Genomic DNA, 25932 nt, shown 5'->3' with positions numbered 1-25932 from the left:
ACCCTGCTAACGGCCTATCTCGGCTCATTGAGGTCTGACATGGATGCTGCCCTCTCTGAGGGCAAACCTATTGATGCCCTCTGGGCTGATATTAGAACAGCATCTGAGCTCATACTGCGGACGACACGGTGTATGCCGCAAGCGTCTGGCTGTGCCATGTCGCTAGCCGTGGTTGGACTGAGGCAGACATGGTTGAACCTCTCGTCCATGAATGACAAGGACAAAAAGGCGGTGATGGATCACCCCATTTTCAAGCCCTTTCGGCTCTGATGCCATGGAGGTCTATGCAACATCAATTTGAGGCGCTGAAAAAAACAGCAGCCCGTTTTCAAGGCCATGGTCCCTTCTCTCCAAGTTACCTACACTTAGCCTGCTCTGAATTACAAATGCTGGGCCTCTTATTCAGCCCTGTCACCCCCTTAGCGGTCCAAGCCCTCCAGGCACTGCAAAGACGCCCCACGGGACACTCGGACCCTGTCTGGGGAGACTCTCGTGCTGGGCGTGCCAGCCACCACTGGTCCCCTGACCGTGGGAAGGGGGACCGCAAGGGCAGGTAGCCTGCCTTCAGAAGGCGCCCCCCTGAAGGCTGGGGACCCCCCACCCGGTGGTCCCCACGGCCTCCATCTGTCCGGTGCAACATGCCAAGGCCCCCCGATGCCAGCACCCCATGTTATACTGTTAGCCCAGCGCGCTGATGTGTGGAATAATTCCCCGTTTTTCCCCTAGAACTTGAATACAGTGATGAGAGGCTACTGTCTGCGTTTCGTTCTGTGATCCCGTCGGTGGTCCACAGCGAGCAGGCAATCACAGTAAGGGAGGAAATAGCGACGCTACTCGCTAAAGGAGCGGTGTGAGTCGCTCCCCCCTCGGAGGACGAGGATGGTTTCTATAGTAGATACTTCCTGATGCCTAAAAAATGATGGCGGCCTATGGCCCATTCTGGACCTAAGACATCTCAACACCTACTTCAGAGTCTCACGGTTTAAAAATGATGACAGCGGCAATCACAGCAATTGTCATGCGCTCGGTGCATCAAGGCGACTGGTTCACTTCGGTTGACCTGAAAGATGCCTACTTTCAGATTCACATTGACCCTCCTCATAGGAAGTACCTACGCTTCGCTTTTGAGGGGGTGTCATATGAGTTAATGGTGCTCCCCTTCAGGTTAGCCCTGAGCCATTGGGTCTTTCTCAAATGCTAGGCCAGTGTCCTTCCAAGTGTATCAGCCTAATTAGTCACGCCCAGTGATTGGATACCTTTTATTAGTCATACCCAGTGATTGGATATTCTGTAGAGTTCACCAAAAAGTATCCAATCACTGGGCGTGACTAATTAGGCTGATACACTTGGAAGGACACTGGCCTTCCATTTGAGAAAGACCCATTGTGTGTTCACACGTTGCCTGGAAGCCACACTCCTCCCATTGTGCAAGCAAGGGGTGCGAACCTTGGCATATTTGGATGACCTTTTGACCTGTGCCGACTCTGAGCTCCAACCCTACTAACAATTTTTAGTTCTAAGAAGGTTCCTGGAACACAAGCCCTTGGTTCCAGTTTAGTTCTGGGTACGTCCCCAGAGAGTCATGTTTGGTTATTTTTCCGTTCTCACTTGGTTGGCAGGAAAGTTTAATTTTCGTTCCTAGAATGTTATATGTGTAGTTCCCATTCCGTTCCCTTATTGTTCTCTCACCTTCACTTTATTCCTGTTCATGTCATGTTTGTTCCCTTGCCGTTCCCATATGGTTCCCTTAACCTTGTTGGTTGCATATTTGGTTCCTTAGACATCCTTCTGATGTTCCCCCAACCTTGTTTATTATTGTGAATGTGCTTTGGTCCTGCCCCACTATCTCTCACCATAGTTGAGGTACCCTGATCATGGTACTTAATAGTGGTGTCAACAATGATCGATTCGGATGGGCATGGACGATCCAGATCCAGATCCAGATCCGGCAAGTTCCAGAATCAATCCGGCAATTTTTTTAAGTTTCAATTACTTCCATGGATATTTCGGGAGCAAATGAATGTTAAATTAAATAAAAACACTTCAAAACATTGCAAGACTGATACAGACTGATACAGAAAACAGCCAATAAATTGTTGCTCAGTATCTGACTACTTGTATTTCCTCATCATGGCTGAACATTTGCTTTGCGTTCAGTAGAAATGTAATACATTGCAAAGTGTGAGTGTCAGTTTCGATTCAATTCAAACTTCAAAGGGGTAGAGTGTTGTATAGTTGTTGTCACGCGCTTATCTTAAAACACTTGTGTACAGCTGTTGCTCATACCTTGGTCAAGATGGATGAAGATGTTCAAGATGGAGTCAAGCAGGTAAGTAGGCCGCAAGCAGGTAAGTAGCAGGTAGGCAAGCAGAGGGAGAGGGGCAATGGCAGGCAAGCAAGAGATGGTAGGCAATGGTAGGCAGGCAGGTAGGCAAAGAGAGGGGGGGGGGAATGGTAGGCAGGCAAGCAGGTGGCACACAGTGTAGCAATCCAAATTGTTTGTTATCCAAAATAAGGCTAGTTAATACAAGTATAAAGGCTCAACATAAAAGGTTCCAATAAGTAAACTAAGGTATATGTTTTCAATGTTCAAAGGTTTCCAAAGATTCAAGTTTAGAGTATGTAAGCGTGTAAGCGGTAAAAAACTATATCACTACAACACTTTCCTTTGTCTAACTGAGACTGACTACCAAGTGAGAGGCAGCCATCTTTACCTGGTCAGGTGACCCAAGGCTGTGTCAAAATAAAAGTCAAGGGCCCAAGGCCAGCAAATCTTAACCAAACTAAGAGTCTAAACTTAGGAAGCTAAATTGGCTCCAACATATCCGGCCCCTTATAGCTACCACGTACGCTATAACAAACATATTTACAACGGGGCCAATTACCAATTAATTCAATTTCTAAATTCTACGTATTCCAGTTACACTATAATGTGTGCAAAATCAGTGTATGAATGCAGTGCAAATGGAAGCACGTGCGCATGTCACAAGTCTTTGTTCAATGTTGGTTGTTGGCCTTCACCAGCAGGTAGATCTTGCTGATGGGCCTTAGGAGCTGGTTGGTTCTTGTTTGCAGTCTCACAGAACGAACAAGGCCCTTGGAGTCCGCTATGGCTTCGATGACTCTTCCCATCACCCATGAGCCTCGTGGTGCTGTAGGATCAGCTATCACTACGATGTCTCCCACACAGAAGTTGGGCCTGATGCGGGACCATTTGGATCGTTCTTGCATGAGTGGGACATATTCCTGTATCCAGCGTGTCCAGAAAAGATCTGCGATATACTGTATTTGTCGCCACCGTCTCCTGGCATACAAGTCTTCCTGTTTGAATGTTCCCGGTGGAAGCACGGGTTGGACCTTAAGCTGCAGTAGGTGATTGGGCGTCAAGGGTTCCAAGTCATTGGGGTCATTGGAAACGGTTGTCAATGGACGGCTGTTTAGGATGGATTCCACCTCGCACATCACTGTGACTAGACCTTCATCATCCAAAGACTGCTGGTTTGTGATGGAAGTTAAGACCTTTTTTACCATTCTTATTATGCGCTCCCAAATACCTCCATGGTGGGCACCGGCTGGAGGATTGAATGTCCACTTGACACCTTTCTGGGTGAGGCTGCGCTCAATTTGATCCATGTTCCAAAGTTTCAGTGCATCCCGTAGCTCCTTTTCAGCAGAGATCAGATTAGTTCCATTGTCCGACCTTAATTCCTTTACTTGGCCTCTTCTGGATATGAAGCGTCTGAACGCATTCACACAGGAGTCTGTATCCATTGAGTGTGCTACTTCCAAATGGACTGCTGTGGTAGTCAAGCAAGTAAATAGCACACCGTAACGCTTTGCCATGCCACGCCCTCTTCTCACCTCTATTGGTCCAAAGTAATCCACTCCAACGTGTGAGAATGGAGGGAGGTCAGGGGTTAAGCGATCAATTGGCAGATCGGCCATCTTTTGTTCACCTGCACGTGCATAGTTTCGCCTGCAGGGGAAGCAATTGCTTACAATTTCCCTTGCAAAGGAATTTGCACAAGGAATCCAGTATTTTTTCCTTAAGCTTGCCAAAATGTGATTTCTGCCACCATGACCAACTTGCTTATGGATGTGTTGCAGCAGAAGCTCTGAGACAAAATGCCTCTTGGGCATGATAGCGGGATGTTTCTGCTCCTCTGGCATAGCCATCCTGCTCAGGCGGCCACCAACCCTTAATACGCCATGGTCAAGTACCGGGTCCAGTTTGAAGATGGAGCTTTTCCTGCTGACATTCTTTCCATTGCGCAGGCATGCCATTTCCTGAGGAAATCCTTGGTTTTGGCAAAACTTCACAATTGATTCTTCTGCCTTTTCTAGGTCTTCAACAGAAAGTGCCATGGGTCCAGCCTCAACTTCCTTCAACATTCCCTTTCTTTTGAGGACACGTCGGGTAAGTATATTCTTTAGCTTCAAGAACCATGCAACAGCTCTTCTGAGCTTATTCCAAGTGCAGAAGTAGTTCAGTAACATGCTAGTGGGATCATGGTGACTGGCAACAGTGGCGTGAACTTCAAGTACTGCTCTTCTCAACTCTGCGTCGTCTGGTGGAATCGTAGGGTCAACAGGTGAGTTGGGCCAGTGTTTGGCCAAGTCTTTCAGGAACTTAGGACCATTGATCCAATTGTTGCCTTTCAGGAACTCGGGGGCGTTCAATCCACGCGACGCATAGTCTGCAGGGTTCAGTTTTCCAGGAACATGTTTCCACTGTGACACTTCAGACATGCCCCTGATCGCATTCACACGATTGGCAACAAATGTGTGAAATCGTCTGCTATCAGTCTTGATGTACTTTAAGACAGTCGTACTGTCTGTCCAAAACACGGATGGTTCCAGGTCCATTTTCAATTCTTCAATGAGCATCCGGTCTATACGAACGGCCAGTACTGCAGCAGTCAACTCAAGTCGTGGGATTGTCATCAACTTCAACGGTGCCACTCTAGACTTCCCCATCACAAATTTCACATGCACCTGCTCCAGATCATTGACAAACCTCAGGTAGGTAACCATGCCATATCCCACTTCACTTGCATCGCAGAAGTGGTGCAATTGTGCATGTTCAACCTTTCCAAAGTCCTTCGGTTTGAAACTGCGGGTGATGTTGAAGTCTGCGAGAGTCTCAAGGTTCTGCAGCCAACGTTTCCAAGATTGCGCCAGGGTGTTGGGTATGTCTTCGTCCCAGCTAAGGTTCAGTCGGCAAAGTTCTTGCAGCAGGTGTTTTGCTGGAAAGGTCACTGGGGCAAGAAACCCTAGCGGGTCATACATTGAACTGACCATAGACAGAATGCCTCGCCTGGTGCATGGTTGTTCTTTGAGGGCCACATGGAACTTGAAGACATCATCTTCTGCACTCCAGTGTACACCAAGGGCCCTTTCCATTGGCAGGTCTTCCAAGTCTAGGTCCAAGTCTTTCACTCCCTTAGCTCTTTCACATTCAGGAATGTGGGCCAGGACAGCTCGGTTGTTACTGGACCACTTGGTGAGGTTGAAACCTCCTGCCGCACACAGAGCCTTCAGTTCCTTGTGCAGTTGAATGGCATTGGTCTCAGAGTCCACAGACTTCAGCAGATCATCCACAAAAAAGTTGTTGAGGACCGTGTTCACTGTCTCAGCTGAGAAGCTGTCTTTGTGGTCGTCAGCAGTCCTCCTCAAGGCATAACTGGCACAACTAGCTGATGATGTTGCTCCAAAGATGTGAACAGTCATCCTGTACTCCATGAGAGGCTGAGATGTGTTGCCATCTTCCCACCACAAGAAGCGTAGAAAATCAACATGCTCTGGCGGTATCTTCACCTGGTAGTACATCTTCTCCACATCCGCAAGTATGGCTACGCTCCCATGACAGAAGCGCAGCAGGACGCCAATCAAGGAGTTTGTGAGATTTGGGCCCTTCAGGAGTTCGTTGTTGAGAGATGTTCCTTGGTAAGAGGCAGAGCAATCAAAAACCACTCGTAAGCTTCCCTTTTTAGGATGGCGTACTCCATGATGTGGAATGTACCAACATCTTGTGCTTTGCAATGCCGCTTCTTCTTTAGGTACAAGTTCAGCATGTCCAGATTTCAACATGGCGTTCATGAACGCGGTGTATTCTTCCTTGAAGACGGTGTTCCTGCCAAACTTCCGCTTCAAAGATTCTGCCCTTTGCTCTGCCATCAGACGGTTGTTGGGCATTTCGGGATCCCCTTTGAATGGCAGCGGCAATTGGTAGTGTCCATCTTGTAGTTTCACTGAGGTGTTCATTATGTCCAGGAATCTCTGATCCTCTTGAGACATTTCCTCCTTCTCATACGCACTCTCAGGAAAGTCATGGTTGTATTGCTGGACTAGGAGGTCATGTACAGCTTCCACAGAAATCCGATGGCTATAAACACATGGTTTGCCTTGCTTGTTGAGACTTGTGTGCTCGCTATGGAGGACACCACAGACGATCCAGCCTAGCAGAGTTTTGGTGGCGAACGGTGCATTGCCCCGGCTATTTATCACCTTCCATGGCTCCATGAGTTTGGGCACATTCGTACCAATCAAGAGATCAATGTTGGCATCAATGCTGGGCAGACGTACCTCTTTCAAATGTGGCCATTTCTCTAAATCTTTCTGCCTTGGTATGTGGTCTTTGCTCACAGGTATTGTTTGCTGTGTGTAAACATCAGGCAGTCCATAGAACTTTCCTCCTTCCAAGCTGCTTACTTCTAAGCCACTGATGACAATGCTGTCAGTGGGTTTCTCCTGACCCATGGTTCGCAAAAGAATCCTATGGCGTCTTCCTCTTGCATTCAGTCGTCTTCGGAGGCTGTCAGTGCAAAATGTGGCGGAACTTCCTGGATCAAGGAATGCATAAGTCTGAACAACGTGATTGGATTTACTCAGCTTCACTTGAACAGGTACAATAGCCAATGTGCAGTGATCATCACTGGATCCAATATCTTTCTTTTCCAGTGAGACCAATCCGCTGTTTATTGACGTTCCAGATCCACTGGCGTTTCCTTTGTGGTCTGTGACACCATCATCCATCTTCTGAATATGCAAGAGCTCTGGATGCCTTTTAGAGCAAACAGTACAAGTTAGGCGCCGTTTACAATCTTTGCTCATGTGGCCCTTTACCAAGCAGCCAAAACAGACACCTTTCTTCTTCAATATGTCAACACGTTCTTCATGTGTCTTAGACAACAACTCTTCACATGAAGTCAAGGTGTGCATTCCATTGCAAATTGCACAAGTGTTTGTGACAGGTGTCACAGGAGGCTTGGTAGCAGCAGATTGCTGCTGGGGGACACCACTAGAGGAAGGAGCAGAAGTATTTGCCACAGCAGTTACAAAACTACCTTTGCTTTTAAATAAAAGCTTAGAATCTGATGGGGGTTTGGGCTGCATGAACTTCTTTGAGGGGAGTGGCTGTTGGATGTCACCAAAGAGGGGATCTTGCATGATCTTGGCCTGCTTTTCAATGAATGAGACAAGGTCAGAGAAAGTAGCTTTGGTCTTTCTCTGTTCCAGGATATCAAACGCCTTTGACCGCCATCTTTCCCTCAACTTCAGAGGAAGCTTAGAAACGAGAAGCCTCAGGTTGGAGGGCAGACTAAGCTCCTCCATATCTTTCAGACTTTGAGTCAAGTTGCAGCATGATCGAAGAAAGAGTGCATAACTGGACAATGCCTTTCCATCTTCTGCTTTAATGCTATTCCAGCTTAAGGCTTTTTCCATATATGCATTTGTGAGTTTTATTTTGTCACCAAAGTGGTACTCCAACAATCTTTTTGCTTCTGCATATCCATCATCGGCACTCATATGCAAGCAGCTTCTCACCAGTTCCTTTGATTGGCCGGAAGTGTATTGTTCTAAATAATATAAGCGGTCTGAGTTACTTATGGCCTTATTCTCTATTCCATGCACGAATGCCTGCATAAAAGGCCTAAAGTTCAACGGTTCCCCATCAAAGACAGGTATGTCTCTAGTGGGAAGCAGAGATAACCCCTGCTGCTGAATGAAGAGATTTGCAATGTCACTTAAGCCGCTACTGGTGTTTAGCTGTGTAGAGCGTGTGGTTGGATTAGCTGCTGAAGTCATGAGGGCAGGACTGGCTACTAGCACAGTGGGAGCAGAGGTAGATGCTACTACATTGGGAGTGGAGGTGGCAGCTGTAGGAGTGGAGGAAGCAGCTGCCGCAACAGCTGGAGTAAAGGTGCCAGCTGTAGGAATGGACATGGGTGCTATGCCGGCTGCATTTGAGGTGACCGCAGCAGAGACTGAAGCTGCTGTTGCAGCAGGTGGATTGGGAGTTGCAGCTGTGGGCTGAGGTGGATATGAAGGTAGTTGGTAGGAGAGCTGTGTTTGTCTTTGTGCTGTAAGCACCTGAAGAGGAGTCTTGGGGACAGCTTGTATATGAACATATTCCACTGAAGTATCTGGATCCAAACAAGTTTCCTTTACACCTTTTCCATGTGCTTCCAGATAAAAATTCATGCCATCCATGGGTTCCGATCGACAAACAGAGCGTGCCTTAGTTTCCATTTCTTTTTCATAATTCTCCAGAACTTTCACCTTTGCATCTGCTGCAGCAATGTCAGTGTCCAGTGCATTCTGTTCTATTTCACTTTGCAATTGTATCCTCTGTAGCTCAAGAGCTTGCTTCTTCTTAAGCCCAGCAGAACGTTCAAGTAGAGCTGCCCTTTCTGCTTGAGCCTTTGTACGAGCTGATGATACTGATGTTGCATTTGATTTGTGAGAGGTCCTTGACCTTCTAGTTGCATTGGAGACACTGTCCATGGGGGTAATGACTGGTAATGGCTGAGACAGACTGCCTTTGAATGTTTGCGCATTTTCAAGAAAAGACAAGAAGGACTTCTTTTTTGGTTCATACCATTTGACATGGTCATCTTGCCTTTCATCTCCAGTCAACATGTCTTGCACCAACAAATGAGCTTTGTCAAATTCATTCATTGCATCAGTAAGAGCTTGAATGCCCCTTTCAATATCAGTAACATTGCCATTGTCCATAAATGTCTTTAACTCTTTTTGTTTCCGTGTGCAATAACTCAATTTTCCCTTTCGGGTTGAAATGCGCTGATTCAACTGCTTTTCAGGCATGATTTGCACATTATCAGTATCTGTAGGAGAATCAGCAACTTCAATTTCAACTTCAGGTAACTCAGGTTGAGCCATGAGTTGTGTGCTAGCATCCTCTGTTGGTGAATCAGCAGCTTCAACTTCAACTTCAAAATCATTTTCAACTTCAGCTGACTTGGATTCAGACATCTTCAAACAATTTCATCAAAAGAGCTTATTTCGAATAAAGTGACTCAACACAGGATTTTAGTTTAAATTCAAGAATGTGGTCCAAAATCCAGAGTATCCAAGGTGTATGTTATACACAATCCAAACAATTCCACATTCCTTTGTCAAACAAATCTCATTTCAAGTTGAGTCTCCATGTGTAAGCACTTCATGAACAGTTTTTTACTTTATGTGAGTGTCAGTTTCGATTCAATTCAAACTTCAAAGGGGTAGAGTGTTGTATAGTTGTTGTCACGCGCTTATCTTAAAACACTTGTGTACAGCTGTTGCTCATACCTTGGTCAAGATGGATGAAGATGTTCAAGATGGAGTCAAGCAGGTAAGTAGGCCGCAAGCAGGTAAGTAGCAGGTAGGCAAGCAGAGGGAGAGGGGCAATGGCAGGCAAGCAAGAGATGGTAGGCAATGGTAGGCAGGCAGGTAGGCAAAGAAAGGGGGGGGGAATGGTAGGCAGGCAAGCAGGTGGCACACAGTGTAGCAATCCAAATTGTTTGTTATCCAAAATAAGGCTAGTTAATACAAGTATAAAGGCTCAACATAAAAGGTTCCAATAAGTAAACTAAGGTATATGTTTTCAATGTTCAAAGGTTTCCAAAGATTCAAGTTTAGAGTATGTAAGCGTGTAAGCGGTAAAAAACTATATCACTACAACACTTTCCTTTGTCTAACTGAGACTGACTACCAAGTGAGAGGCAGCCATCTTTACCTGGTCAGGTGACCCAAGGCTGTGTCAAAATAAAAGTCAAGGGCCCAAGGCCAGCAAATCTTAACCAAACTAAGAGTCTAAACTTAGGAAGCTAAATTGGCTCCAACACAAAGCATTGTAGAATTGGATTGGATCTAATAGAATCGAATCGAATCGGATCTACTACCTCCCGAATCGTGATCGAATCGGATCGTGAGGGCAGTGCCGATCCACACCACTAGTACTTAAGCACCTCCCATCCCCCACCATGACTGAAACACCCTGCGCCTGGCATCAGTTTGCCACACTGCTCTCTTGAGATAAGGTGTAATGTTGCTGAAAACATGTATGATGTCTATATTTTATACACCAGTCTATGCCGTACGGTACCACAATGTGAGAGAAATATCAGCTGAGCCTGTATGAACAATACAGCGGGGATTAATACCAATTGTTTTCCTTAATGAAGTTAAAAGATAACCGTACCATCTACATCACGTGCACAATGAAGCAAGCAATGTAACATGTGCTGTTACTGACTAGCTCAAAAAGCAAGGCACAAGATGTAGCTAACAAATGCCATAAGCCAAAAGCGCTATTAGCTTGCTTGCAAAGCAGGTAAACAAGCGCTATGCTGTGCCATGCTGACCAGCCAGCAGGCAGGCAGGCAGGCAAATAACTAAAGCACTCTGACAGTCCAGGTTTATATACAGGCTCAAGAGTACCATGTGACCAGATTGATTAGGATTTTTTTCAGGTGCAAGCAATTGAGTCAAGTTATACCAGCCCTAACTAATTAGGTTTGGCCAGGCGCTGATGGACAGATTGGTTGTGAGGGGCCTGCTTGTTACCGGCAAAGGTGTAACAAGTTCTCAAGTTATTTCTTTCACTCACCACATATTTTGTGTGATGTTGTGTGCACAGCCAAACCTTAGATCAACCCAACCAAGTTGAGTTAAATGAATGAAATGGAATAAAAAAAATAGATTGTGTACATGATTAAATCTGGAGGAAATGCTGTTACTAATATGTAGATGTACATGATTTAATTGGGTGGACAGTTATCATTGCTTATGCTCTGAACAACACAGTATAAACAAAGTTGGGGGAACATCAGGAGCACGTCTAGGGAACCAGACGTGACCAGACCTATAATGTAACCATCAAGGTTATGGGAACCATTTGGGAACAATGAGGGAACAAACATGAAAAGCAATAAAGGTACGGTGAGAGAACGGCGAGGGAATGGAATGGGAAACACACATATATCGTTCTGGGAACTTAAATTAAACTTTCCTGGCAACCCAGTGAGAACCGAAACAAAACCAAAAATGATGTATCCGAAACGTATCCAGAACCAAAACGGAACCAATGGCTGCTAGGTCATTCCACGCCAAATCAACAAGTGCCCGTGCACTTAGGTCTCAAAAAATTCTGAAAATATTACCAAGTGTACCCATGGTACTTAAGAGAAACACTGTAAATTCATTTGAATGTAAGATGTATACTCTCCGTGTTACAGCCAATTTTACTGGGGGAGGGGGGTGCCCATTTTGTTCACACACTTTTTTTTGTCAAAGTTCACAAGCCCCTAGCTCAATAACTAAACCATGTATGAAGCTCAAATTTGGCATGCTGGTTCATAGATAGGAATAGTTTGTTGCTAAACTGTCAGTTTTGGTCTGTATGATCGTGCATTGTCATAGCATTCCCTCAAAGATGATACAAATTGTACTGGAGTTTTTGGCTGTGCTCTGTTTAGGCCTTCAGAAGACATATTTGTGCCCAACATAGCCTCTTGACTTNTTTCCTTTGTAGAGACAAGTAGGAACACTCTCATAAAAAGCTATAAATAGAAAGGAAACCCCATCAGTGTTTGAAAAGAAGACCTCACAAGTCTGACAAATCATTTTGGGTGTCAATTTCAGAGCTCCAGAACCCCTTGTGGGATTGTCCACAGATTTTTATTTTATTTTTTTCTTCATTCTCCATTAATTCTTCTTTTTAAAAATACCAATGAGACTTGTCTTATGTGATGTTTTCTCATTTAATTTCCACCCTGAACATGGGAACCATGCACATTGAGAGCAATATGTTTTCTATGCGTTTCTTCCGCTGCCATCTGCTGGTCAAAAAAAGTAACAACATGACTCTTTGTGCCTGACCTACTGTCTCTTTTGGTGTGCGAACCTGCTCCCACATTGAACGCTCATAGGTCATTCCAGCTGGAATCAGCACATTTCTGAAAAATCTCCCACTCAACCCCCTCGGATTTGCCTGAAAAAATGTATGTGATGGCTTAAACATCCAATAGATCATATCCACAATATCAGAACTCAGCTCTGGATACTTTTGGCACAAAAAATCTGTAAATAAGTACACCCCCTACGCTTGTTTTAGCGTCATTGCATGAGTGACCATGTTCAGACTCAATTATCTCCAGAACTATTTGTGTCAGATTCATTATATTTTCAGGGCTAAGAGTCGCAGACCTGAATATCATATATTACAATTTGCAGCACTGTAAGTCAAATCACACCGTAATAATGTGCCTCTACTTTTTGTAGATATCATATGTTCTAGGGTTTCCAAATGCAAAAACCTCAAAGTTCTACATGTAAGGTTAATCCTTGGTAAATGGTCTGATATGTACCATGACTTTCACATCATAGTATATCTAGAAAAAGGCTCCAATGGTTGTTGAGATACAGAGGTCCAAAGATGGGAAAAAATTAATTTGCACCAATGTTTGGAGCAATATTTCCAATCTATGACACTAGTTAGGAACTTTCTGTTTGGTGTTTCTGAAAGAGGATGTTTTTTTAACAACATATAAAAAATTGGGATGGTGTTTTGCCTCATTCTTTTTATAACGGACTTCAAAATATCAATTGGCTACAATTACTTGAAGCTATGAGGACCATGTCACCAACCGACTTGTCGCAACTCTCAAATCCATGGCTCTGATGTCACCTTAATAGTGAAAACAAGATGGCTACCCTGTGAATGACAAAGCAAATTCTAGGGAAACCATAACACTTGTAAATGAATTGATTGATGCCACACAGCAAGAATAGCACATTGCACATGGCTTTGATAGACATTAATTATTTTAATTGTAAAATCATAATAATAATCATCATCATCATTTTAGTAGTAGTAGTAGTAGTGGTATTGATAGTGATAGCGGTAGTAGTAGTAGTCTTGGAATAAAGTGGTGAAATAGGAGAGGATTAAAGAATTGTGGCACTCTTGTTTGCAACAAGGACTCCCATCCTAACTAGTCTTTCAATCAGCACCTGTAACTTTATATTTGCTATGAAGCTTGTGTCTTACTCGTTAAGTTACCAGCTGTATTGCAAAATAACTTAATTCATACTGGCTAGAGATTCCCTCAGACAATTTTGACAGCATGGTCCTGGAATTTTAGTTTGAAGAGTTTGCTTGCATGCAGAATTCAATATCAGGTGAATATTGAAGGCACAGAAGGTCATATTGGCACCAGACAACCATGTGGTTCTTGTCACATTGTTGCAATCTAATTCAGCTGCTTGTATCATTGTGATATTATACCACTGCAAAGCTAACAAGTGGATTGCAGATTAGCAGCAGTGATTACAACAACCATGATGTTGATACTTGTACACAATGTTCAATACTTGTAAAGTTCTTCATCACATTGATCCTGTTGAGATGGTGGAAGCCGAAAGGAAGCTTTGCAGCATGCAAAAGCGTTCAGATATGGTGGTGGATTGGGGGCGGGCCACAGTTCTACAGTCAGGGTACCTCTGTCGTGGTGACTGTTGGCGGGGGTGGGACTGTTTTATGGTCGCATAGGAAAGTAAAAGTTGATTAGAGATGACACATAGGAGGAGACAGTTTATAAAGAGGTATCCTGATTGTAGAACTTCCCGCCCCCCATCATCCTCCCCTGACGGAAGTGCCCTGAGCATGGTGGTGGTATCCTTACTGAAATCAATACCTATGTTGTCAATGTCCCTCAAGATACCAATTTCGTTGTACCTGTACAATGACAATAATGTCTCATTCAAAGTTTCATTCAGGTGCTCCTCATTGAATTGCCAATGACAGATGGTTGCACACAACAGTATGAGTGCAGATACCTAATGCATCGTCAATGACAATGGCAAGCTACCTTATAAAGTCAACTCATAAAGTGCAGCTGTTGATTGAAAGTTAAGTGTGTTTAAAATAGTTTGTCACAGGCCAGAACATTAAAAGTTCCTGACTTGTTTAATACATTTCTTTTTTTTTCAAATATTAAATCACCATCAAGGAAGTCAAGGTTGCATCAAGGAAATCATATCAACACCTTGTTTTATTTCCAGAGGTTGTTTTTTTCTTCTCTCAAAATGGTACTTCTCTCAAACATCTTGAATTTATTGCTAACGTAGCGCCAGTGAGAACATGTTGCGTAGTCACTTGATCATCTGGCCGATAGTACACTTAAAAAGATGAGGCCAGAATCCCTGAAAAAAATCAGAAATACTGAGCTGAACAAACAGCTTTGCCTGGGCCCGGGAGAAAGTCGTCTGATGAGACCCCTTCCCAATACATGCAATGTAATGAGTACCCAATCTTGATTCTCCCATGTCCTTGGCCCAGAACAATTCGCCACTTCCGCTTCCCTCTGCACTATTTGATCACAGGCTTATGTCACACCGCAATGCGCTTTACGATCATTAAAAGGAATGAGGCAAAACACCATTTTATTTTTTTGCTATGTTGTTAATAAAAATATCCTCTTACAGACACAACAAAAAACAAGTTCAAAGCTGGTGTCACACTTTGGAGGTATTGCATGCCACACTGCATTGAGATTTGAAAAGGCATTATACAAATAAAGGGGCAAAACACCATCCCATTTTTTAGATATGTTGTTAATAAGAATATCCTCTTCGAGAAACAACAAACAGCAAGTTCACAACCGCCGTCATCATATATTGGAGATATTGCTCCAAACAATGGTGTATTGTTTCCTTCCCATGATGCTGACTTCCTGGAACTATTTTGGAACTATGCCATTGGCTCCATGAGCCGCCATCTTTGTGTGAAAATGGAACACAAAAATCAAGGGGATTGGCCACCTTCTTAGGATGGAATTGAGGGTTAAGTCAGAAATACTGAAATACTGAGCTGAACAAGTATAAAATCACCTATTTGGTATCAGAGATTTTAGGTTTTAGTGTACACTGACTTGGCTATTCATTTTAGGTGTAGTAAACCCAATTTTTTTCTAAGGTAACAGGGCTTCTAAGGTACACCTGCATGTCACACAGGAATGAGTTTTTAAAATTCATTATAAAAATAATGGGACAAAACACCATCCCAAATTTTAGATATGTTATGAATAATAATATTGTCTTTCAGAGACACCAAACAGCAAGTTCACAACTGGTGTCATAGATTGGGAATATTGCTCCAAATAATGGTATAAATTAGTTTTTGCCCATTTTTGGACCTCTGCATTTCAACAACCATTGGAACCTTATATTAAATATGATGTAATGTGAAAGTCATGGAACATATCTGACCATGTACCAAGGATAAACCTTGAATGTTGAAATTTGAGGTTTTTATGGACATCTGAAAACCCTTGCAATTTTAATTTCAAAGAAAAGTAGAGGGCCAGCATTAAAGTGTAATTTGACATACAGTGCTGCAAATTGTAATGTATGCTTGTCAGGTCTATGACTCTTAGCCCTGAAAAAATAATGGACCCACCACAAATAGTTTTGGAGATAATTAAGTCTGAATATGGTCACTCAGGCAGTGACACCAAATCAGGGGGAGGGGGTGTCCTTATTTACAGATTTTTTTGTGGAAAAAGTATGCACAGCTGACATCTGCAATGGTGGCTATGTTCTATTGGATGTTTAAGCCATCACATATATTTTTTTCAAGCAAATCCGAGGGGGTCGAGTGGGGACCATTTGCTGATTCCAGCTGGAATGACCCTCCTGAAATCATTGATATTGAAAGGGATTCCTGCACCCCTGCACAAGGACTCTCGGGTGATCATGTCTGGGCAAAATTTGCATTTGATTATTTAGTCTTTACATTAAATGTTATAGAAATCATGTTGCTCTCTTTTTGCATTTTGCCCATGTTCAGGGTGGAAATTAAAAACGAAAACATCACATAAGACAAGTCTCATTGGGATTTTTAAAAAGAAGACTTCTTGGAGAATGAAGAAAAAAATAAAATAAAAATCTGTGGACAATCCCACAAGGTGTTCTGGTGCTCTGAAAATGACACCCAAAATGATTTGTCAGACTTGTGAGGTCTTCTGGTCAAACACTGATGGGGATTCCTTTCTATTTATAGCTTTGTATGGGAGTGTTTCTACTTGTATCTACAAGGGGAAAAAAATCAAGAGGCTATGTTGGGCACAAATATGTCTTCTGAAGGCCTAAACAGAGCACAGCCAAAAACTCCAGTACAATTTGTATCGTCTTTGAGGGAATGCTATGACGATGCAGGATCATACAGACCAAAACTGACAGTTTAGCAACAAACTATTCCTATCTATGTACCAGCATGCCAAATTTGAGCTTCCTACATGGTTTAGTTATTGAGCTAGGGGCTTGTGAACTTTGACAAAAAAAGAGTGTGAACAAAATGGGCACCCCCCTCCCCCAGTAAAATTGGCTGTAACACGGAGAGTATACATCTTACATTCAAATAAATTTACAGTGTTTCTCTTAAGTACCATGGATACACTTGGTAATATTTTCAGAATTTTTTGAGACCTAAGTGCGCGGGCACTTGTTGATTTGGCGTGGAATGACCCTGCTTGGTTTTTACTGTAACCAAAGGGAACGTTTCTAAGTGGTAGATTTTGGTTTGGTAATAACCCCAACCTTTAGAGAACCAAAAGTCAAACGTTCTCTTTATGTTCTCTGTTACTAGGGAAGTCAGAGTGCACAGCACACGGATCGCTTAGTGGCTCACCTGCACAGTTTGGGGTTCACCATTAACTGGCAGAAGAATTTCCATCTCCCGGCCCAGAGCATTGTGTTCATTGGTACGACCATAGACTCGTTCGAGTACCTGTTCCCGGCGAGGCGCTGCCAGTTGTTTTTCTCGAAGGACCCTTGTGACTCTGCCATGGACTGTAATGCCCTGGTGCAACCCTGTCCCGGCAGGAGGCTGTACGCCTTTCCCCTGGTGGCCATCTTGTTGGCGGTTCTGCACAAGGTGCGTTTGGAGCGCCTGTCACTGTGGTCACGGGCGGCCATGGTTGGCAGAAATTACTAGCCTGCTTTCGGGTGAGCCATGGCGGCTATCCTTGAGGAGGTACCTGCTTTCCCTGGCCCGTGGTGAACTTTTTCACCCACATCCAGAGCTGTGGGCTTTATGGGTGTGGCCCGTCCAAGACTAAGGCAGACGTGAGTGTGAGTAGGGGGTATGACCCCGCTACTCAGAGGCGTCTGCCAAGGTCTGATTGGCCATTGGCTGTTTCCTGTGGGGCTTCACTGTGATCATGGACTTGTTTCTCTCTGCACAGAGAAAATAGTCTAAAGACATGAAAGCTCAGAGATCTGTGGGAAATAGTCAAATCTTTGGTGAAAATAGGAAGGATGCAGGTGCGTCTACACTTTTATGCCTACTGAGGAGCTGCAATGTTTGGGCCTATCGGCATCGGCAGTGAAAATAAGGTGTTCGGTGGTTGTCTCATATGATGAGGACTCCCCATAGAGAGAGTAGTCTCTCTCGTTCTTCAGAGAACCGGGGACATATACATTTCCAATTGTTTCCTTTCGATTCTTGAAAAGATTTTAAAAGGTCAGTCATTGAGTCTGTCTGTGTGTGTGTGTGTGTGTGTGTGTGTGTGTGTGTGTGTGTGTGTGTGTGTGTGTGTGTGTGTGTGTGTGTGTGTGTGTGTGTGTGTGTGTATGTCTGTGTGTGCGCCTGTGTGTGTGCGTGTCTGCGCGTGTACATACGTGCATGCATATGTACACTGCATATGCTTGTGCGTATGATGTGTGTGTGTGTGTGTGTACGTACGACGTGTGTGAATTGCAGACATCGATGAATGCATCTCGAACCCGTGTGGTGCCAACTCACAGTGTACAAACAGCCAGGGCTCCTACCAGTGTGTGTGTGATGGTGGCTACATGCCCAAGATACTCAATAACACCTTCACCTGCAGAGGTGAGCGTACAGATATTTGAACAGATTTTTCTTTCAGTTTTTAAATAGACATTAATCACGTGTGTGTGTGTGTGTGTGTGTGTGTGTGTGTGTGTGTGTGTGTGTGTGTGTGTGTGTGTGTGTGTGTGTGTGTGTGTGTGTGTGTGTGTGTTTTGTGTGTGTGTGTGTGTGTGTGTGTGTGTGTGTGTGTGTGTGTGTGTGTGTGCGCATGTATGTCTGTGTGTGCGCCTGTGTGTGTGCGTGTCTGCGCGTGTACATACGTGCATGCATATGTACACTGCATATGCTTGTGCGTATGATGTGTGTGTGTGTGTGTGTACGTACGACGTGTGTGAATTGCAGACATCGATGAATGCATCTCGAACCCGTGTGGTGCCAACTCACAGTGTACAAACCGCCAGGGCTCCTACCAGTGTGTGTGTGATGGTGGCTACATGCCCAAGATACTCAATAACACCTTCACCTGCAGAGGTGAGCGTCCCTTGGATTAACAGATATTTTAACAGATTTTTCTTTCAGTTTTTAAATAGACATTAATCACGTGTGTGTGTGTGTGTGTGTGTGTGTGTGTGTGTGTGTGTGTGTGTGTGTGTGTGTGTGTGTGTGTGTGTGTGTGTGTGTGTTGTGTGTTGTGTGTGTGTGTGTGTGTGTGTGTTTTGTGTGTGTGTGTGTGTGTGGTGTGTGTGTGTGTGTGTGTGTGTGTGTGTGTGTGTGTGTGTGTGTGTGTGTGTGTGTGTGTGTGTGTGTGTGTGTGTGTGTGTGTGTGTTGTGTGTTGTGTGTTATCAGTTAAAGCTAGGCACGGTGACTAAATGAACTATGATGCCCTACCATTAATCTACTATGTGTTCGTGCACGTGTGTGTGCGTGTGCGTGTGCGTGTGCGTGTGTGCGTATGTGCGTGTGTTCTACCAACACTCTTTTCAGATCAAGGAGATATAGTGGCAGAATCAAATTGTGAGGTAAATATTTCTTTTCATCACCTTAATCTCTTTTTTTTCTCGATTTAAAAATGTAATTCATAGACTTCTTCTGCCTCGATTGAATGCTTTCATGTTTGTGAATCATGTTTGTGAATCATATTGAACTACTTAATGTGCATACAATGTTCTATGCTGTGATGGCTCCGATGGTCTAGGAGCCTGTTTGCCAACCAGAAGGTTGCAGGTTCAAGCTAAGCTCTAGTTAACTTTAAGTTGCACTAGAGGTGGGGAGGTAACCTGGGTGGCCGCCACTGCCACCAATGTGTGAATGTGAGTGTGAATGCTTAAATGTAAGGGATAAAATGTAAAGATGCAAAGTGCTATGAGTGCTCGAAGGAGTGGAAAAACGCTATATAAATGCTGCCAATTTACCAATATATACACTTGGCTTGCTGTCATTAACAGAAGATCCCAGCTGAGTGCCTCGTAGACATTTTGATCGATGAAATCCATAGCAAGGAAGGAATATCTGAAACTGTAAGTAATTATTGAATGTACTCGTGTGTGTGTGTGTGTGTGTGTGTGTGTGTGTGTGTGTGTAAGAGTGTGAGTTTGAGTGTGAGTGAGTGTATGTGTGTGTGTGTCAGCATATAAAGCAATTTTCATGCTTTTACAGCAAAGGGCCAGGTAGTTTTATTAATATGGGCCATATTGGATTTAGTGGCCATCTTGAAAATTCTGCATTTGCTTGTACCTTCAATGCTAATATTTATCATTATTAAACACATCAAAAAGGATATGTGTAGCAATTATCATGTTTTTACTACTAAGTGCACAATTTTGTCCTTTTGGACATTTAGCATGATTTGAGACTATTTTGTGCCTCATCTGTTGTACTATAAACACACGTCTGTCTATTTGTTCTAAGAAGGAACAACATTTGTTGCATTGAAAACCTGAAAAATGCCAGTCCAGCAGATGCTAAACCCTGCTGTAATGTATTGCTGTGAAAATGAGGCTTAAATACATTTCTTTGCGAAATATGTGCACTGCCATCGTCTCCATAGTTTGTGCCCGAAATATTGGACAGACTGCCTGACCTACTGCACATCTCCAACCTTGTTTACAAGTCTACTGGGTACAAACACGTTTAGCTAGCTGCCTTTTTCCAAATGTCTTTGGTAATACATACTGCTGTGTCCACAGTTTGTGCCCGCGGTATTGGACCGGGTCCCAGAGCTACTGAACAACATCTCCAGTGATGCCAGTGTGACAACAAAGAAGAAGATCGACTACGTCAACTCTGTGCTTCAAGGCATGGAACACCTGCTATCTGATGTGACGTCTGCCAATGTAGCTGATGTGAAATACTACACAGTCAACACAACATTATCTGGTGGGTACTTGAGGTCTTGAAGAAATTATTCTAAAATTTCACAGTATAATATTCTGTGTAGTTTAGCATAGCATTGCATTTTGTCACTCTCAAAATATTTTATTAACTATTTATGTCCATGGGACTGTCCCTGTGTCCATGTGTTTGGTCACTTTTTTGGATAACGGATAACAATATCATATTATGATTCACAACATAATTTATGAATAAAAACTAATCTAATGGTGGCAAATTTTAACGTAAAATGAAACACTATGACGGCAGTTTTGCAAACCACTGCACCGATATATGACACCAAAAATGTCTTCATGCCAAAGCCTGAATACATTATGAAGCCAAAGTTTTCATCAAATTATAATATATTATATTACCAGTATGTTATATTACCGGTATATTTTATGATACTACATCTACATGCTATCTGGCCCTGACAAATAAACGAAACTAAACTAATATTGTATTATATAGTATATCGTATATTATTTTTTTGCAGAGCTTCAGGTAATGATTGTTGGCCCAGATGCCAAAGCACAGCTCCCTTCAGTGTCCTTACAAACCACATGTGCTCAGCTGGACATAGACCTGTATGGACTGGCAAAAAGTACAGGTGAGTTCACTTCTGCACACCTGCGGGTTTTTTGCGAACATTTTCCACATGTCAATGTTAATTATTTGTATTATTTTAAATACAACCTCTACCAACTATGGCGTCTCTGTATGGAATGGCAAACAAGACAAGGGAGTTCACCTCTGACTTATGAGTACGCACCTGTGTTTTTTGTGAATATTTGGCACATTTCAATGTTAGTATTTCTTTAATTACAACCTTTCCAACCATGGTGTATCTGTATACATGGGTTTCCCATTTGTGAACACTCCTGGCTGCGCTGCGCACTGTTCAACCTCTGACTGTTGGAAACTGCTGTCACTTAAAAAAGACTCTCATGTTGTTGACTGCTTAGCATCTTACCCCTCCTCACAGCGATGGGAAATATATTAACTGAAAAAAACACTGGTGCATTCACCTCTGACCGACGAGTACACATGTGACTGCTTTCCTGACGTTATCTGTCTGAAGGTTCAATGTGCAACATTTTTCATATTTCTTTTATCAACATAATGATGCCAGTTCAAATATATATATATATTTTTATTTATTTTTTTGTGGAGGTTTGCCACTGATATCAATGTGACAGCACTGTGATCCATTGGTGCCATTACACTTTTGAAAGTTCAGTCTGCATCAAAATTTGTTCAGAAAGTTGTTAATATCAATGTCAAATATAAGTATTCTTGTAACCTCTTTTCACCTCAGGGATTACAGCTGTTACCCCTTGCGGTTATTTTCTGCTATAAATTCAGTGTGTGATATCATTTGGTGATATTAAAATGGATGATACCGGTTTGCAAGGTTTTTTTGTGGATATTTGCCTCATATCAATGTTATTTAATATTACCGTTCCAACCATAATGTGTCTGTAAATTCTCTATCTGTATGACTTTTCCTAGTTGACTTCACTGTAAAAGAAGTGCAGTGTCAATTCAACACTTCTGTGTAAGAGTAAGAGTACCCTGGAAACAAAAACTATGCAGAAGATGTTTCGACTCTCTCTTGAATTAACACTGCATTGTTTGCTGTGCAGGTAAGCGACAGCAGACATCGGCAGCCATCCTAGTCCTCAAACACATGGAGGACACCATTGGAGCCGATTATTTCATCACACGAAGCAGAAGAGGGTCTACAGGAAGTGACCTCAAAACAACCATGATGTCCAAAGTCATATCTGTCAGCCTGACGCCCAACATAAGTCTAATAGATCCGGCCAGTTTGACATTAAGGCATTCACATGTGTGTGTTTTTTTCATTGTTATTATTATATTATTATTATTAGTAGTAGTAGTAGTAGTAGTAGTAGTAGTAGTAGTATTAATATTAATGTTTATGTTTGTGTTGAAAGGACTTGGCTTGAGGTTTATTTGTTTATTTATGGTGTAGCCCCTAGTATTTCAGAAATAACCGCAACCATACTCAGAAGTGTTTTGAATTGCGAGCTGATTTCATGAATAACCTTGTCAGAGGAGGTTGCTGAATATTTTGAATTGTGCACCGATTAAACAACCTTGCTCAAGGAGGTTGCCAAGTGTGATATACAAAGTAAGATTAGCTTATCACATCTGCACCTGTCAGAATATTTCCTGGATGTGGGCTGTGTCATGTGAAAATACATGTCATGAGGTGTCGTGGCTCAGAGCACGTGTGGCCCCCAGTTCAAAATAATTGTGGGCAGCTGAGGGCTAATGGTAAGGGACGTGACTTAAATATCAGAGGGTTGCAGATTTGTGTACCATCCTTACTTCTCCCTACATCTTCATCCATCCATGGCTGAGGGGCACCTTAAGGAAGACCCCTAATCCCACATTGCACCAGGGACTGTAGCTAATACCCTGTAAAAAAACTTAGTCGATTTGGATGAAAGCAACAGATAATTGTAATAATAATAATAGTAATACTAATGATGTAATAATAATTTCTCACCCCTGCTCTTAACTATTTATGATTTCGTTGCTGTCCAGGAGGCGGATCCACTGGGCCAGATGTCCTGTGTCTACTGGAACGGCAGCGCCTGGTTGGTGGATGGCTGTGATGTCACCCACACCAACTCCACCCACACCGTCTGCACATGTGAGCACTTCTCCACCTTCAGTCTGATCATGCAGACAGAGCGCCCCCCAGAGGTGAGTTGGCAGAATGTCCTCTGGGATAGTAAACATGGGGATTAATTTTGGATAACCGTCAGCTTAAATTAACAGACTTGACAAAACAATTTAAATTGCAGAAGAGCAAGACAATGAATAATATATAAATAATGAAGTACCACAAAGATGTGTAAAACACAACAGTTTCAGGATTTCAATGTGCACCTTTCTGAACATGCAGCTGCCTGTTGGTTGGTGGTACAAAAGTGAGTTTTACAAAAAAGATGTATCATCTGGCTTGGGGATGCATGAATGCCTTCAACATTGGAAATCTAAATTGCACCTAAAGAAACATGCTTGTCAACATGCACTGTAACTACTGAGGCAGATTATGATACTGTCCATAGGATTTCATTCAAATATCACACCCATTTAGCCAGGGGCATACTAACACACACCGATGACCATTTCGAGACGTTTCGGGCCAACATTGTCCCTTTTCAGACACTCTCTACAGAATTTTAACCTGGGGTGTACTCACTTTTGTGTTGTAAAACGTTAATGGCTGTATTTACATTTTTTGTGAGTGAACAACAAATTTAAGCGGTCATATATGTTGTTAACAGATCACTAATCATTGTGTCGAAGTGACATTTCTGTAATGTTGTCCTATGAAAAGATATACTTAGAGGTCTACAAATCTGCAAAAATGTGAGGTGTGTACTCACTTCTGTGACATACTGTATGTAGGTTCAAGAAGGATCATTCAGATTCCATTTGTCTGTACTGTAGATATTTTCATTTAACACACTATGTTCATAGGACCCTGTTTTATCATTTCATTTTCTTGGTCTAGATGTATCATGTTAAAGAAAATACATCTAGAAAACTGACAACAAAACTGTGGCTAAAAAGGCTAAATGGCAAGTTACTCTGGAAAACCATTAGCAACTGTGACCGTTTAAAAAAAAGTGTTCAAAAAGTGAATGTGAGGCCCTGTGTTTGTGTCTCACAGAGGGAGTTGAGCTTGCTGTACGTGATTGCTGAGTCGGTGGGCATTGTGTTCCTGACCTTGACCTTGTTGACCTTTGCCCTCTGCGCCCGCGACCTTGACATTGGCCCAGAGGTCACCAACGTGGCTCGCCTCAACCTCTCCATCAGTCTCCTGCTCGCTCACCTACAGCTGCTTCTGGTGCAGCAATACATCGACCTTATACACCCTCAGAAGGTGTGTGTGTGTGTGTGTGTGTGTGTGTGTGTGTGTGTGTGTGTGTGTGTGTGTGTGTGTGTGTGTGTGTGTGTGTGTGTGTCTGTGTGTCTGTGTGTCTGTGTGTGTCTGTGTCTGTGTGTGTCTGTGTCTGTGTCTGTATCTGTGTGTGCATTTGTACACTAAGTGGGTGCACTGTATGTAGAATGTCTTGGGAGATGAGTGGCTTTCTGTGGAGAATCTGGATTCAGTGTAGATCTGACTTACACTATATTGATGATAATGATTCCATGGGCCTCTGCACCCCTCGCATCCCCCCATGGGTGTTGCTAGTGAACATAATGATTTAAGTCAGATGTGCAAGTCAAGTCTATGTTGATGGGGTTATGGGAGTAGTCTGAGAACATTGTGAGAGTGCAGTTGCTGAATATGTAAAATGAACGCAGCATCAGAATGGAGAATAGAGGCTTGGGCTTCAGGGCTACTGGGCCTTAATGGCCATATACGCCCCTGCAGTCATCTGTCCTTGGATTTGCTGTGCGCTCTCTCTCTCTCTCTCTCTCTCTCTCTCTCTCTCTCTCTCTCTCTCTCTCTCTCTCTCTCTCTCTCTCTCTCTCTCTCTCTCTCTCTCTCTCTCTCTCTCTCTGTTAATCAGTGGCTGTGTAGAATTCTATAAGACCTACAGACTTCCTGCTGCGGAGCGGGTTCCTCTGGATGGATACATTTGTTCTCTTCCTCCCTCTCTCTCTCTCTCTCTCTCTCTCTCTCTCTCTCTCTCTCTCTCTCTCTCTCTCTCTCTCTCTCTCTCTCTCTCTCTCTCTCTCTCTCTCTCTCTCTCTCTCTCTCTCTCCTTCCGTTTATCAGTGGCTGTGCAGAGTTCTGTCGGGCCTCCAGAACTTCCTGTTGTGGAGCGGGTTCCTCTGGGTGAAGATGGACATCCTGTTGCTTTTCATATCCATCAAGGCTCTGCAGAAAACCTTGAGGGCGGGACCAAGCACTGGACACCTGTGTGTGATTGGGTACTTGCTGCCATTGGTGCTTATCGGTGACGCTGTTGTTCTAGTGCCTGATGGATATGGCACTGAATGGTAAAGAGATACTCAATACAGTACATCAAATGCTGAGTAATGAAATGTAGTATTATTATTATTATTATTATTATTATTATTATTATTATTATATGTTAGGCGGGGGGCATGAAAAGGGCGTCTCTGTCAGGGGAGTAAGGTATGAAAACAAATTTTGTTCAAAAACACAATGCAGTGCTAATTCAACACTTAACAGTGCACTGTGTACTATTTGTTTTTGAAGAATGTATGCTGCCCATTAACAAATGTTACATTTTTAACAAATACTTACCACCACCATTAATTTAAGTATTCATTATGACTGGGAAAATTTCATTTAACATACATGAAAAGGGGGATCTTCTCCATTGTCCAGAAATATACATTTTTAGCTGCAACTTCTTTGGTCATGCTAGTATTGGTTCATTATTTATTAATATTCATGAAAACATCAAATTTGGCAATAGGT

The 25932-nt window shown here is 43.1% G+C and overlaps 2 protein-coding genes across 2 annotated transcripts in view; one reads left to right on the top strand and one right to left on the bottom strand.

Moving 5' to 3' along the window:
* Positions 1-2997: 2997 nt before the first annotated feature.
* On the bottom strand, positions 2998-6380 carry LOC134458060 (uncharacterized). Its single transcript, XM_063210167.1, has one exon. The coding sequence runs from the start codon at positions 6295-6297 to the stop codon at positions 2998-3000; it is 3300 nt and encodes a 1099-aa protein (XP_063066237.1). The 5' UTR covers positions 6298-6380.
* Positions 6381-18062: 11682 nt separating this feature from the next.
* Positions 18063-25932, top strand: part of LOC134439698 (adhesion G protein-coupled receptor E2-like) — an 11410-nt gene continuing 3540 nt past the window's right edge. Inside the window, exons 1-10 of the mRNA XM_063189639.1 lie at positions 18063-18175; positions 18518-18646; positions 19101-19135; positions 19562-19633; positions 20303-20492; positions 20986-21099; positions 22136-22341; positions 23067-23228; positions 24205-24417; positions 25261-25484. Of these exons, the coding sequence (XP_063045709.1) occupies positions 18139-18175; positions 18518-18646; positions 19101-19135; positions 19562-19633; positions 20303-20492; positions 20986-21099; positions 22136-22341; positions 23067-23228; positions 24205-24417; positions 25261-25484 (1382 nt within the window). The 5' untranslated portion in view covers positions 18063-18138. The remainder of the gene's footprint in view (positions 18176-18517; positions 18647-19100; positions 19136-19561; positions 19634-20302; positions 20493-20985; positions 21100-22135; positions 22342-23066; positions 23229-24204; positions 24418-25260; positions 25485-25932) is intronic.

The sequence above is a fragment of the Engraulis encrasicolus genome, chromosome 1 (assembly GCF_034702125.1).
Source record: "Engraulis encrasicolus isolate BLACKSEA-1 chromosome 1, IST_EnEncr_1.0, whole genome shotgun sequence".
Taxonomy (NCBI): Eukaryota; Metazoa; Chordata; class Actinopteri; order Clupeiformes; family Engraulidae; genus Engraulis; species Engraulis encrasicolus.
Note: the sequence above shows the minus strand (reverse complement) of the source record. Positions and strands in the feature narration are given on the sequence as shown.

Coding starts and splice junctions, on each gene's coding strand:
- LOC134458060 (XM_063210167.1), bottom strand. CDS start 6,297: ATGTCTCAAGAGGATCAGAGATTCCTGGACATAATGAACACCTCAGTG.